This window comes from Arachis duranensis, chromosome 5 (genome assembly GCF_000817695.3).
Source record: "Arachis duranensis cultivar V14167 chromosome 5, aradu.V14167.gnm2.J7QH, whole genome shotgun sequence".
NCBI lineage: Eukaryota > Viridiplantae > Streptophyta > Magnoliopsida > Fabales > Fabaceae > Arachis > Arachis duranensis.
This window is the reverse complement of record NC_029776.3, coordinates 4,295,105-4,309,980: the sequence shown is the minus strand read 5'-3', so window position 1 is coordinate 4,309,980 and position 14,876 is coordinate 4,295,105. Positions and strand designations below refer to the sequence as shown.

Sequence of the window (14,876 nt, the reverse complement as noted above, 5' to 3'; positions counted from 1 at the left end):
AAATCCCCACCTGAAATATTGTTGTTTCTGGATTAAGTTTTTAGTCAAGCAGTTTGATTGCTTTTTGTTCCATTTCGTTTCATTTTATTTGTATTTGAAGGCAGCATAGGAAGCATGAAATTGCAATCGTGTTATTTAAACATTTAAAAATAAATATTTATAAAATATTTAGCAATATTTAATAATAAAAATTAAAAGTGTAAAAATACATCATACATAAAAATTTAAAAGTGATAAAATGTCAATATAAAAAATGTTAAGTTATATTTGAATTAACACAAGTCAATTCTCTATCTTTTGTTTTTTAACACTAAAACCTCAAATTAACTCCCTTTAATATTTCTTAATATAAAATATAATATCTAAATCTTATATAAAAAAAACACATAAATATTTAGAATTACAAATTTTCATGATCACTTATCTTAATTTACAATAATATAGTATAGACAAAATTTTGTCGATTAATATTTCTTATTCATATGACATCTTTAGTAAATCAATGATGTTATAATCTATAACTTATTTGAGATTCGCACTAAGTTAAATATATTGTAGTATAGGCTTAAAAATAAAAAAGATGAATAAAAATTGCATGTCTCACTCTTTTTAAATTTTGATTTGTTGAAAGTAAATAAAGCAAAATTGTGAAGAAGCTCAATACTATGCTTGTTAAACTGATTGAACCTAACTTTCAACTCCCTAGTTCCCTCCATCAAATTTTAACCTAATATTGTTGAAGATTCTTTTCTGTTGACCAAAAAGTTTGTATTCAAAATAAAGCTAATAGCCTAAAAGCATAGCACAATTTGAAGTTAACGGATCTCTTTAGTTTGGCCTTTATTATCATCCACCTACACACATCACCCTTTTTCAATTCGATCTTATTCTTTTCCCTCCATTTTCATTTGAAATAAAATAAGTTTCAAAATGTAATAATTAATAAAAATTAAAAACAAACAAAAATATGAACTGTCCCTGGCCACAAATTCATTTGAGTCCGGCCGGATCCGAAATTTATTCCGATTAAAACGTCATGTTAAAGTTGTAAAAAAGATGACAAATTTTTTATTATTACCAAAATAACTAAATAAATAATTTTTATTACCAAAAAATAGTAAGTAAATAAATAAATAAATAATACAACTCACAAGTGCTACGAGTTTGTTGGTGAATTGGGTGAACGAACGAACGCTTCAACTGCAAAATTTATCGGCCAAAAAAAGGTTTCGTCTTTTTCTCTTTCTTCACTGTCTCCACCACACCCATTACCGTTTTTAATTCCTTCTCCTCCAAAAGGGTTAGGGTTTCCACATTTCTCCTATTTTCCTTTCTTTTTTTTTACCCATTTTACCTAACGATTAGGGTTCGGTATTTTCTTTTGTTTTTTGAAAATTTCGTGGTTCATTCATGGAAGCTGCTTCCTCTTCGTCTTTTTGTGAGTGCATTTTGGTTTTGCTCTGCACAGATGCGTAATTGAAGCAGAAGATAAAGTACGTGGAGGAGGAGAAGGTGAAATTGGAGGGAGAGAGAGTGTGTGGTTGTGTGATTCATTGGTTCCTCAGGTGAAAGATCTGAGGCTATCGTTTTTTTGTTTGTTGGAGGGGTTTTGGTGAGAGAGAAGGTGAAAAGATGAGTGCTTCCAAGTTCATTAAGTGCGTAACTGTTGGGGATGGAGCTGTGGGAAAAACATGCTTGCTAATTTCCTACACCAGCAACACCTTCCCAACGGTGATTTCTTCTTCCATGTCTTCAGCATTTTTCTTTGTTTGTTGAAAATTTAGTTTTTGGGTGTATTAGGGTGGTGATGAAATTTTGAAATTATGAAATTTAGCCATGGAACTTGCCTACTTTTTTATATATAAAAAGTGATGATTTTTTTGAATGAGTTTAAATATTCCTTTCAAGTGTTTGGATTGGTGATATTTTGTTTGAATGTTATTTACACTGCAATTTGCTTTGGAACAGGATTATGTGCCAACTGTGTTCGACAATTTCAGTGCAAATGTGGTTGTCAACGGAAGCATTGTTAACCTGGGCTTGTGGGATACTGCTGGTAATGTTGCATAATTAAGTTATTTTAATGTGTGAAATCTGTGATTTGGGAAGTTCTTTCCAGATTTATTGTGTTATTTGGGGAACAGGACAAGAAGATTACAACAGATTGAGACCTTTGAGTTATCGTGGTGCCGATGTGTTCATATTGGCTTTCTCTCTCATAAGCAAGGCTAGTTATGAGAATGTCTCCAAGAAGGTACTTATCTTGCACTGATATTGTGTTCCTTGTGTTTTATTGTGTTTATGAATATTTGTTGATAAATATGTTCATGTTTCATTTCCAGTGGATTCCAGAGTTGAAGCATTATGCACCTGGTGTCCCCATAATTCTGGTTGGCACGAAGCTCGGTTAGTTTATTACCATCTAATGTGATATTGCTATCGTGATGTTGTGATTTTGTTAGATGCTGCCTTCAAGCATGTTTTTGTATGTTACGTGAATCACAGAGCGTTTAGGATTTGTTTATTTCTTTTTAAATGTATACAGTTTGTGCTATGAACATGATGAAATCGGATGAGAACTTAAACCTCTCATAATGCATACGCAATAGATGTTGACTTCTTTGGAACTTTCGATTATCTGAATGAACCCAGTTATGGTCAATGCTTTGATGTTTCTGGTTGGCTGTTGGTTTCATAACTTTCATTAGTACAGCGTAAATGGAGACAGGTTGGCCCTTTCTCCAAACAAATTCCAAAAAAGTGAGAGTTTCATTTTGTGATTTTGCAATGATGCAGATCTTCGGGATGATAAGCAGTTTTGCATAGACCATCCTGGTGCCGTGCCCATTACCAATGCTCAGGTAAACATTGCTTTTGGTGCTTTTGAATCTTGCTTGGTTATATAACAAATCGAATCTGACACGTGGATCCCCCTAAAGGGCGAGGAGCTTAGGAAGCTGATCAATGCACCAGCTTACATTGAATGCAGTTCTAAAACACAGGAGGTACATAATTTGAATCTTTTTCTGACATTTATTTCCCACTCCTAAGGTTAATATGCTAATTGAGTTTGAAATTGACTTGTGTTTTGCAGAATGTGAAGGCAGTGTTTGATGCAGCCATAAGAGTTGTGCTTCAACCACCAAAGCAGAAGAAAAAGAAGGGTAAAGGACAAAAGGCGTGTTCGATATTGTGATTGGCTAGGTTTAAAGATTTGACAGCCCTATGTTCAACCAACCTGCATTGTCCTGCCCCTCTTCATTTTCATCAATCATTTCTTTTGTTGTTGAAGAAGAGTATGTGGGTGTTCGTCCGACAAATACTCTACATCTCCTTGAGTATAACTTGCTTTGCTTTCTTGGAATTATTGTCAACTCTAATAGTCAAATTTGCATTTTATGATTCCCACCTTTTGATTTTATGTATTCAAAGACTGGAATATCCCACTAAGGATAACGCCTTGTTTGCTTGGATATATATTAATATTTAAATTATTTGTATTTCCACCTCTATAATTCAGTTGCCATCCGGGGAAGACTTAGACTTATGGAGCTCTTTCTTTTTTCTTCTTTTGGGAGTTGTTGAAACTCCACCCTCTGCATTGCATGAGAAATTTCATCCTTTCTTTTTCGATAATAAAAAGAACTCGACACCCTTATTATACCCAAACCATGCCCAAATGTTCAATGTTCAATGGACAATGGTTCAACGAAAATTGCACCAAATAGCTACCACACCTACCTTGAATGGTGATGCCGCTGGGGTTTCTTTACCCTGTATTTTTCCGGCGAAAATTTTTTTATTTTTTATTAAGACACAGTTGGACACAACAGACACGTGTATCGATGAGTGTCGTGTCCGAAATGTGTCCGACACGACAACTCAGCGAAGTATTCGTGCTTCATAGGTAGTATGTAACGTGCACTGAGCAAATTACAAACTCATTTGATGTAATGTGTAGAGGTATTTTTCGTATTATTAGAGACTTGATTACCATCATGGAACATTGGAACCAAACATATAATAGTCGACTGCTAAACTAATCGCCTTCCTTTTATTGTCTTAACCTACAATTTCATCATACATCTTCGATTGCATTATTATGTTGCTCAATTGAGAAATTTTATTTACTTTATAGAATGAAGTTATTCTCTCTCTCTCTCTCTCCCTCCCTCCCTCCCTCTTTTGAAATTTAATGGACAAAATCATAAACTAAATTCCTGAGTATATAAGAATACCTCTCCCTCAATTTCTTGTATCATGAACCATCTTAATTTAATGTAGAACTTAACATCCAATCAATCTTATTTATTTATTTATTTTGGTATGATGATCTAATCAAATTCATTATATATTACATTTTATAATCAAAATGTGTCATGACATAGTTTTTCCTCTAAAATTAAAGAATTTTTTTTATCCTTTTTATCTCTATTTTTATATCAAATGAAAAAAATCCTTTATATATTGATGCAAAAAGAATTTTGAGAGGTAGTACAACAGTCCCACGGACTCGCACACTAACAACGTCAGTCGACCATATGCTAACAGACATACCATCGGATTAGCAATCTCATAGATTGCCAAGCGACATCTGGACAACGAATTGCCCTTGATTGGAAATGAGCGTAACTAACAACAACCAACTATTTGATCGGCTGACGTCGACCTATACCGAACGACCATCCCATGACCAATATAGGCCAACCAACTGACCGATCACCGGATAGATTGCCTATTGACAGCAAAGTGACACACAGTCGGTCGAACAACAAAGCAAATGCACGCTGATTGACCCTATTGACCCAACCATTCGCCGTGCTACCCAGACAGATTGTTCGACCAAAGACCTGCCCCTGATCATTTGACAAACCGCCCGCCGATCGACCCAAAATTTTGGTTATTTTAGCTGTTTGTAATTCACGATGTAGAAACTTCACCCGTATAGTATGACATTATTGACAACATTGAATCTCCTCCCTCCACGTATAATTTGATAAAATCTTTAGAATTTATTACATCGTTAGATAATAATTTTTTATTTCTTAATAAAAAATTAAAAAACTAGCTCATTTTATTTTTAAAAGAATGCATTTCCATAATATTATTCCGAGCATAAATACTAGTTTAGTGCGGAGAACTGACAAGAGAGATAAGGTAAGTTTGACATTCACCCAATGACCCAAATACATCCACCATTCTATTCCCCCCCCACTGGTAAGACAACTAGACAAATAATAATAATAGTTTAAAAAAAAGGAGAAAAGAAAGGAAAAAGAAAAAGAAAAAGAAAATTACATTCGACTAAACTTTATTAGTCCATTCCAATACAAACTAGGCAAAGAAGCAAACACTAACAACGGTATGGTATCCAGTCCACCGAAAAAAAATAGAATGGTACGGTATCCACAATTCCATAGTGCATAGCGCAAATGACATAAATATGGACAGTAATTCTGAATCTGTAGACTAAACTAGACAACCACGACTTCGTGTAAACCTTTTGCACAACTGGAATAATCTAGCGACTGTACTACGAACTAATTCTCTTAATTGATGTAAGGCCTGAAAAAGGATCAACCAAAAGTTCAATAACGACTCATTCTCTCATGAGTTACATAGTGCATCTTGATCCTAACTAAATGGCCGAGTGTTTTTGCTGTCAGAAAATATCAGGAACACCAAAACTTGTGGGCCCACAGTTGAAATCGAAAGATAAATGAAAACAATCACTAGACATCCCACGATCAAATAGTTCCAAATCTAACAGGATCAAACCTGCGCGTCAAGCCTTTATGGGTTCATACTTGATGGGTTCATACTTCTCACCAACTGCACCACCCTTCTGTTTCTGGAATTGTACATATCGCATAGTACTAGCTAAGAAAGCCTCAGCAGCTGGATCTGATGTCGTAGAGTCACTTTGCATTTCGTTCATGATTAACTCAATTAGGCTCTGGATTGAAGCAACGGTGATTTGTGGGTTCCCCTTCTCAAAGAAGTATAGATACCTTGTAAACACACAGCACATCAATATTCCAGCAACAAGAAAGTGCCGCGAAGTAAGGTTACAGAAGCAATCTTACTTGTTCAATATCTCAATGAAGAGCATAACTGATCCAGTGCTACCTCGTGCTGCATTGGCCATTTGTTGTGCAGCATTTGCAATTCTTAAAGCCCGCTTGAGGCATAACAAGACTCTGGTCCAAAAATAAGTATGAACATAACAAAAACAATTAAGGATCACAAAAGATAAATTTATATACTAATTCCCATATTTCTCTTCAACCATTCCCCATGGCCAAGTATTGTATGCCTTTGCCACATATTTTGGTTAAAATCAATCTTAACAACTAACTTAGGATATGTAAAACACTGAAATTCACCTAAAACTAATTGAGTTCAAATAAACCACCACTGTGAAAAATGCTTAAAAAATTTTAAACACAATAATTCATCAGGAGTTCGAAGTCTCCTAGATGTCGTATAGAAACACACCTCTCTCCATCTTTCATGTTATCATGATCTTCAACCCAAAACAGATGTGAGCATGCATACACAGCTCGGCACTGATCTGGCTTCTTCAGAAGCTTTGCTGAATACTATCCAATGAAAAGGCACAATAAATTTAAGATTTAGTAGAAGAATATATATGAGCATTATTTAAATATCAGTATAAATAATCACCCCTGTGGCCTTGTGAGTTAAAGTATCCCTGTTCTCAACACCAAAGACATGCATCCTTTGAAGAGTTCCTATTATTAAATGGATACACGTGATCTGCGCTCTTGAATCCTAGTATGACAATGGAAAAGCATAACTAAGCATGGGTAACCCATAAAATGCATCAATGTGAAAGGTTCTCTTCTGAAATTACCCTAAAGACAAGGGAAAGAAGAGGAATGTGGGGAGGGAATGGAGATAGTTTGGACTCACAGAAATCTCTTCTTCGTATAGAATATAAGCTTGGGTGAAAAACTCGTAAGCAACGGGTTCCAACTCACAGTCATTTGCAGCCTTTTGGAAAGGTAAAACAAAATAATATTAGTATTATAGTTACAAAATACCATTTCGATGTGCTCCAAGAATATTCCAGTACCTCAGCACATTGCAAATACAACTGCAATGCCAATTCCGGCACAGGTATACCGGACAGAGTCTCGATAATCTGAGACAAAAAGGAACAAGTATCAGCAGACCAATTGACCAACTATGAACCCATAATATTTTAACAATTTGAACTTCAACAAAAGGCCAAAGCAGAGAATAGATAAGATGTAAACATCACTCAATTGTAAGGATGATTAGTTGCTGTATATACTAAAACGCCAACAAATCTCACACCCTCGACATTAATAAATATTCAGTCATATTGTACAACTAGGCTAGCACCAATCATTCTAGGGGGAAAAATTACCTGGTTTAAAAGCTGAAAAATTTTCTTTGGTGTTGTTGATGCATCATCTCCAAAAGGATTTTCTTCTTGGCCTTGCAACTGTCTGACCAACTGCATATATAATACAGTATATATACTGCATTAATTCTTGTATTTGGCTTTGTAAATTAAGGTATAAAAATAAAAAATACAAAATACAAAAACAGCCATTCTCATGAAGAAAATCAAGAGAGCATGAACAGATAATTTATAGTTGTCATAGTAATTTGGCATGATTGATATTATGGCTTGTTATGTATGCCACCTAATCAGAATGAGAAATGGAGCTCCCATTATTTCTCATCATCTAGCAATGGAAAGGAAGACAAAAATCACAATTTCTGTTATATGACAACAACTTGCAGCTTGCTAGGCAGCGCTTCCCCGTTTATCAGAGTTCTCAAATAGAATGCCAATGCCAAATACACTATCTACCGTGAGATAAGAAGCCTTAGTAGCATTTTCAGGGCCTCAAAATGATTATCTAATAAAATAAATGAAATGTTACAACCAACCTATAAATGAAACCACCAAAATGCTTAAGTGATTCGGTTTTTCCACCAGCCATCCTCAACTAGTTCACAACCGCATTATTGTTATCATTATGGTTTTCAATTTGGTATCTAATCTATGCTATTGTTTACAGCATCATCAATTCATCACGGTTTAAGCAGAAAACAAGGTATAACAAAAGAAGACAACTAATCAATATGATCAACCAAACCTTTAACGAACAAAAAACAAGAGGTGGAACAGTGAAAGGCAAGCGTTTTGGTCCTCCAGCCAATATGTGCTTCCTCACAGTTTCTATGATCTGCAATTCAGTGGATAACTATTATGACACAACATAAAGTAAAAGCTGAACTTTCCACTCACTGATTTCATCTCAAATACCGTTAAAACAAACTATAATAACAGTAAAATACAGATAACAAGTTCCACTCACAGGAGCCCAGGAACAGTTATCAACTTATTATTAAGGTGAAAAGTTCAATGTGACAAACTAACTCGCCACCAGATCCAGCTTGCAAGTAAAAAACTTATTTGAGTACTTGCAAGGGCAAAACCCACGAGCAGCATGAATACAAAAAATACAGTAAGAAGGAAGTGAAATCAGACGAAACTATTAACTGCAGTTAGAAAGATATATGGACTTTCAGGCAGAAAAAATGAGCATAATTATCATCATGCTAATGCATGTATATTCACCTTAAGCATCTCTTCAGGATCATCATTATAAAACATCTGGATTAGGCGGGCAACAGAATTTTGCTCCTCTTTGAAGTCATCTTCGTCCAGCTAAAAGGGAGGAAAGGGGGGATTAAAAAAAAATCCAAACTGAGAAAGGATCCAACAAATAAGGATTGTGTTTTCACAATAACCAGGATTTTAAGAAATATCCCTAGATGACTAGCTGTTGAACTTAAATGACCTTGTCATTTGAGGTCCCGTCAGAATCCTTGATAAGCCCCTTTATCAATTCAAACAATGCTTCAACCTAGAATCCAAGCAATGTTGTAGTAAGATACTTACAACAACAACAAAAGAAAGTGAAATGAAAAAAAAAAAAAGACAATTAAATAACCTATATACCTTGTCTGAAGTAGAAATGCGAGTTCCATTTTTCATAATGCTTTGAATAATAACAGTTGCCATGACCCTAATAGTTGGAACATCGAGATATTCCAGTACACGAGGATAATTTGAAAGCTTCAAGGCAGTCATAATATCATTATATTTTTCTAATGGAGCACTTAATAGAGCAACAACCTGCTTTGTTGCCTTGCTGTCTTCAATTTTCCCTTTGCCAGAGAGTTTTCTCACACATGCTCCCTAACAAGAGGTACATACAATCAGGACATGACCTTGACAGAATTAAGGATTTTTTTTTTTTCTTGCCATGAAAGGAACAGTGTTCTTGTCCATTAAATGCAATAATGCTATTTTATGACAAAATTCAACAAAGATATTGTTTCTTTCATTCTTTTTTAAAGTATTTTATTAGTTATTACCACAAATTAAGGAAATAATGACAATGGCTGAATTTTGATCAAATGAATTAGTAAGAAGAGCAGTTAACATGCATGCACACAACCATTTTGAATGGAAACATACCAGGACTTGATCTGCATAATCAAGTCGATCCGGGTGAACATGAAGAGTGAATGTGAGAAGAGATGAATATAAAGTTACAACTCCAAGAGTGGGCATGTCAGGCTGTGCCTCTATCACCTGCATAACAATGGAAGACCTCGTATTTCACAATCAATGAGACACACGTGTTGGCACTGCATGATGCCAACATCTGACATTTATTAAACCAAAAAGTCCAAATATACCCTGCCAATGGCATTGCTTAATTTGGCAAATGCTTCCACTTGCAAAAATTCTGGCAACACCTCTGCACTTGATGCAGCATAATGTGAAAGCCTTTCCATTAATTGAGACAGTACTGTCTTGATATCAACGGACGGCTATGGGAAAAGATAATAAGAAAGAAAAATGAAAAAGCAACTTAGTGACGATACATACAGGATTTACACCATAAAATTGTCGTATATATTTTGGATAATGTCATAATTCTGAACAAGATATACATTAGCTACTGTTAAGCATTTGCTTAAACATTTCCAATCGATCCAGATGGGGGAGCAACTGTAAACTATTAGATGTAAAATTCATTCATATGCTTACATATTAAAACAATACAGGTAATGTACAATGGTTCCCTAAAGGGGTTAGTGCTCAAGATAAAAGGTAACAACTAGCACTCAGAAAAGGCAGATGCTAATTTACTAAAACAAGTTAACTGGTATTTTTGAGTTCTGTAGACCTGCAAAACATAAATCCTGAAAATAGAATTTGATGCAAAATACTTTATTGGCCGTAAGATAATTTGCAAATAAATGCATTAAGAATATCACTAGGTTGGCTTCCATTTGTTGCATATCACATTATTAAGTAAAATTTTGGAGATGCCAAATGAGCTACTCCTCAAGTTACAAGTTGAACAGCATCGACTTACAGAAACATCTGCAGCAGTTTTTAAAAAATTGAGGGTCCACATGCTATTTTGTAGCTGTTTAGTCAAATCTTTCTATGGGTAATCATCTTGCTGATACATTTTTGGAGCTTCTTTGCAACTCTATTTATTGAACAAAACCTCGTGTTTTTAACCAAGTTCACTAACCTGAAGCTGAGGGCAAGCACCCAACAATACATCAAGAGTTTGCAAGTGATACTCATCAGGGAAGACTTGAATTATGCAATCCATCAAGTAAAACTGGGCCAACTCATCTTTGCAATTAACAACCTGTCAAAGATAATCAAGCACAAGGGAAAAAGAAAAATCCAGTTAAAAAGTGAATTATGTCTTTGACAAACAAAATAGAAATAACAAAGCAACAAATAAGACCTGCTCTAATACTCTGGGAAGCACAATATCTTTGTACATATCAAGATCAACACCCTCTATCTGACTGAGAACATGGAGATTCTTCCCAACCTAACAAATAAGGATAAAGAAGCAAGCAAAACCTTCTATAAGCATTTGATCATGTATACAATCCCATTGCAGCCAACTAAACCAGTTACAGGCTTCAGATATTACAAGATCGCGCAGCTCACTCCTTTCTTTCTCCCGTTTCTCCTTCTCCCGGGCAGGCCCCTGCAGACCAGAAAGCCCGACAGCAAGCCTCAACTCAGGGTCAGCTAAGAGTATGAATGATTCACATGCATTACTAAACCTGCGTGACCAGAAATCATGCCCTCATGACATGCAACTATTGTGACGACATGCATGTCCAAACATGAGAGCAGAAACACTCTGCAGGCAATTTAACCAACCTGATGTTGCATGCGCACCCAAAGTTTGTTCATTTCTGTGAAATTTTGAAGTACAAACTCTACAGCATCAGATACAGTATCAGCATCCCTACAAATAACAGAGTAGACATTCACGTATCTGGTTCAATCTCAAATCGGTGCAGCATAAAATAAAGTGAATGACAACACCACTGCCCCATATCTAAGTAAAACACACACTATTTGAAAGAGAAACAAATAAAAATAAACAAAAAGGAGGACCCAATACTCTAATCACACTAATAGTTTCATCATCAACATCACAAAAGTGCAGGGACCAGTAAGATACTAGTTTAAATTGGATTCAGATTAGACTCTTGTTCTGGACAAAACCAAAAGAAATGACCATGCCAAAAGAGAGCCAATGAATGATCAACTAAATTGCAAATATCATGAAACACCTAGTCTGTTCTGTTCCGATAACTTCAAAGCTGGAAAAAAAATGCTTACCCTTCATACTCAGAACCAATATCCGGCAATTTGTCCCTACTAACTTGAGAAAGATAACTTCTGAGAAAGAGTCCACGAACAGGGTGCTGAATACCACGACACATCTCCACAAGATCCTTTAGAACATCCTTGGCAGGAGCTTCCTTTGATTTGATGTACACGGATCCTACTGTACAGAGGAGATACCTGATCATGATTGTACAATTAAAACATCATATGTGAGAAGCAGATTAATATGAAAGAAATAATGCATAAACCACTGCAACCTCAATACCTAAAACCCTTCTCATCCAAAACTGATGTGACAGCTTACTAGTAAAACACATGTCAAGGCAATAATCAGAAATTTACTTGCCATTGGTTTTCTTAGCAAGAGAAATTATTTTCACCGTTGTGAAATATCAAACCCAACAACGAGCAATTAGAAGAAATCAGCATTTAAGTATCAGCCGTATTGCACATAACTCAAATTAGTAATTGAAAAAAAAAAAGTGAAGCTTATCAAATACATAACTAACTAGACATTTTCACGATGGTGACTATAATAGAGAAGATACCGTTCGGGAACAATTTCCTATCACAAGCATTTTCTAATAGATGAATGCAAAGACAATAACTAACAACTGTGACTTACAGTCGAGGCAAAATGTTGCCGGCGTGCTGGACGAGCTCATAGAGATCAATAATGGAGCAACCACGACGAGTCTCTTCCTCGAAGAACATCTCCAGCTTCCTCAACTGATCAAATGCGCGCATGTCTAAAGCCCCACCAAAAAAAAATTCACAATAGATACGCAAATTACGAACAGCAAAGGTCGCAATTAAAAAACAGCATAACCAATTTCAGGATCCAATTATGAAAATAAACAAAAAATCAAAGAAGTGAAGGGGGATCTGAGAGCGAAAAACTGACAGAGTTCGTAGTACTTGTGAGGAGAAAGCTTGGAAGTCCTGAGCTCGGAGAGCATCTGAGCGGAATACTTGAGAGCATCTCTTAGATTGTTGGAGTCCTGAGATAGAATCGGAATTGGATCCAAAGGAATTGCGATTAATTTGCGAAGAGGCGAATCTGGATTTAGCGTGGAACAGAAGGAAGAAGAAGCGGCAAAGAGAGAGAGAGGTTAGGGTTTAAAAGAGTAGTTACCAATGCGCGGTGCATGTAGAAGGAATTCTGCTGAAGGCCAGCGATTCCGGCGGCGAGAAACTTCTCTTCGTCTTCGGTTCCGTCTAACATGGTTAATTTTTATTTTTTCCTCACTGTGTGCGGCGGCGGAGGCGGTGGTGGTGATGGAGTTTGAGGGAGGAGGGTGGGTTGTTGGATCCCTCTAACTGCCGGTGGAAGGAGTGTGTGCGTGGTAGCTAGTTGTGAGTGTTTGCGTCCCGCTTGGGATGTACGTAATGGAGAATATGCTTCTTCCTCTTGATCTCGCCCTCTTTGACCATTATTAGCTCTTTCGCTTTGAGTTGGGTTAATTTTGGTAAAGAAGAAAACACAGATTAACAATACTCTGATTTTAAAATAATGAATTAAATTGTTTTTTTAAAGAAATGATTAATAAGGCATTATTAATTCAGAAAATCCTTATAAAACTATGCAATTTTTTAAAATAAGAAAGAGGAATATGAACCAAAATAAATTAGAATATGAACCATCAACAAATTCCTTTATTGCTTAAACAATTATCTTAATAATAGCTACCGAGGATAAATAAGGCTATGCATGAATAAGGACTTGTTTCACTTCTTTGGGTGAAATTTTAAGGGGACAAAAATAAATTTATATTTAGATATTTTATATAAAAATATTATTTTATTTAACAATTATGATTGGATATCACAACATAAAAATTTTATTTATTTATTTATAATGTTTAAAAACATCTTGTTTTAAATAAAAAATCTTTCAAGAAATAATGTATAGTTAAAAAAATATGTTTTTTAACAGGGACGAATTCAAGGGGGGAGTAGTGGTCTTGGCTCCCAACAAATTTTAAAAGTTCATATACTATTATAATAGATATCTTGTATAGGATAAAATTTAATAATATAGTAATAATAAAAAAAGTTATTATTCTTGCTAATGAACTATAGTTCAAATGACATAATTTTTCCATACTCAATTAAGAAGTTGTGGGTTCGAATATCTTTATTTTTGATAAAAAAAAGTTATTATTCTTTATGTAATAGGGTTTAAATTTTTTTACATATATTTATATTATTTGTATTTTTTAGAATATATTATTTGTATTTTTTATTTAATTCAAAATTTCTTTTTTTACATTTCTTTTCTTAAGATTAATTTTAACATTTATAATCATATAAAATACTTTAATATTATTTATGATAATATTATTTTTTAAATTTTATTTAGTTGTTTTTTTATTCTTTTTTAATTAATTTTTATCCCTATTATTATATAAAAATACTTTAATATATTTTAAATTCACATAACAAAATTGTTAGTGCAATTAACTTATATTATTATATGTCATATTTTTTAATGATATAAAACATAAAAATATAACTTAGTGTCACATAAATACTTAATAAAGTAAATTAATTAATAAAATATTTAAAAATATATAATTTTATATTTTATTAGATATAAAACAACAAAAAAATTATGAAAAAATTATAAGAACCGAGATAATTCTTTTATTTGACAAATATTTATTAATTTTTTAAATTAAAAAACTAATTATAATTATATCTATTATCAAATATATAATATTATATTTGATTATATAATATTTTAATTTTCGGCCCCTCCACTGTTAGATTCCTGGATCCATCCCTGTCTTTTAATTTTATTTTTTAAATTTTTTTAAATACACTAAAAAATAAAAAAATAAATTTTATTGAAAAAAAATTTTACAACTTAATGACACCTGATTTGTTAGTTATAACTCAACTCAAATACATCTATAAATTGAAACTTCGGTGAAAACAAATAAAATGTGCCTATTTAATTGTACGAAATCTTAGCTATAATGGAATCATTTGCAAATATTTAAAAGTGATTACCGAAATAGTAGGTCCATGAAGTAAACACCCTATAGTGTAACAACTTTATATAAAAAAGAAATTCTATAGAAAAAAGATATGCTTTTTGATAGTAATCAATGAC

General features: G+C 34.0%; 2 protein-coding genes across 3 annotated transcripts; one reads left to right on the top strand and one right to left on the bottom strand.

The window, feature by feature from the left end:
* The first annotated feature begins 1,078 nt into the window (after nucleotides 1-1,078).
* On the top strand, nucleotides 1,079-3,500 carry LOC107487469 (rac-like GTP-binding protein RHO1). Of its 2 annotated transcripts, none has more exons than XM_016108112.3 (8): nucleotides 1,079-1,226; nucleotides 1,469-1,731; nucleotides 1,969-2,056; nucleotides 2,145-2,254; nucleotides 2,343-2,406; nucleotides 2,797-2,861; nucleotides 2,940-3,005; nucleotides 3,095-3,500. In XM_016108112.3, the coding sequence occupies exons 2-8, from the start codon at nucleotides 1,633-1,635 to the stop codon at nucleotides 3,194-3,196; spliced, it is 594 nt and encodes a 197-aa protein (XP_015963598.1). In that variant the 5' UTR covers nucleotides 1,079-1,226; nucleotides 1,469-1,632; the 3' UTR covers nucleotides 3,197-3,500. The 2 variants fall into 2 exon arrangements, with proteins under 2 accessions (XP_015963598.1, XP_052117876.1); XM_052261916.1 differs by having other exon boundaries at nucleotides 1,105-1,300.
* A 1,777-nt stretch (nucleotides 3,501-5,277) lies between these two features.
* On the bottom strand, nucleotides 5,278-13,234 carry LOC107487464 (vacuolar protein sorting-associated protein 35A). Its single transcript, XM_052261914.1, has 22 exons — nucleotides 12,894-13,234; nucleotides 12,663-12,759; nucleotides 12,384-12,507; nucleotides 11,750-11,935; nucleotides 11,282-11,369; nucleotides 11,046-11,102; nucleotides 10,851-10,940; nucleotides 10,626-10,748; nucleotides 9,775-9,909; nucleotides 9,551-9,667; nucleotides 9,029-9,268; nucleotides 8,868-8,933; nucleotides 8,645-8,734; nucleotides 8,160-8,249; nucleotides 7,418-7,507; nucleotides 7,100-7,168; nucleotides 6,937-7,017; nucleotides 6,688-6,795; nucleotides 6,499-6,602; nucleotides 6,087-6,200; nucleotides 5,779-6,011; nucleotides 5,278-5,565 (listed from the first exon to the last, which is right to left on the bottom strand). The coding sequence occupies exons 1-21, from the start codon at nucleotides 12,981-12,983 to the stop codon at nucleotides 5,786-5,788; spliced, it is 2,385 nt and encodes a 794-aa protein (XP_052117874.1). The 5' UTR covers nucleotides 12,984-13,234; the 3' UTR covers nucleotides 5,278-5,565; nucleotides 5,779-5,785.
* Nucleotides 13,235-14,876: the final 1,642 nt, after the last annotated feature.

Coding starts and splice junctions, on each gene's coding strand:
- LOC107487469 (XM_016108112.3), top strand. CDS start 1,633: ATGAGTGCTTCCAAGTTCATTAAGTGCGTAACTGTTGGGGATGGAGCT. Junction 2,255..2,342: donor ATGAGAATGTCTCCAAGAAG/GTACTTATCTTG, acceptor TTTCATTTCCAG/TGGATTCCAGAGTTGAAGCA. Junction 2,407..2,796: donor TCTGGTTGGCACGAAGCTCG/GTTAGTTTATTA, acceptor GCAATGATGCAG/ATCTTCGGGATGATAAGCAG.
- LOC107487464 (XM_052261914.1), bottom strand. CDS start 12,983: ATGTTAGACGGAACCGAAGACGAAGAGAAGTTTCTCGCCGCCGGAATC. Junction 12,760..12,893: donor TCTACATGCACCGCGCATTG/GTAACTACTCTT, acceptor ATTCTATCTCAG/GACTCCAACAATCTAAGAGA. Junction 11,370..11,749: donor ATTGGTTCTGAGTATGAAGG/GTAAGCATTTTT, acceptor TGTTATTTGTAG/GGATGCTGATACTGTATCTG.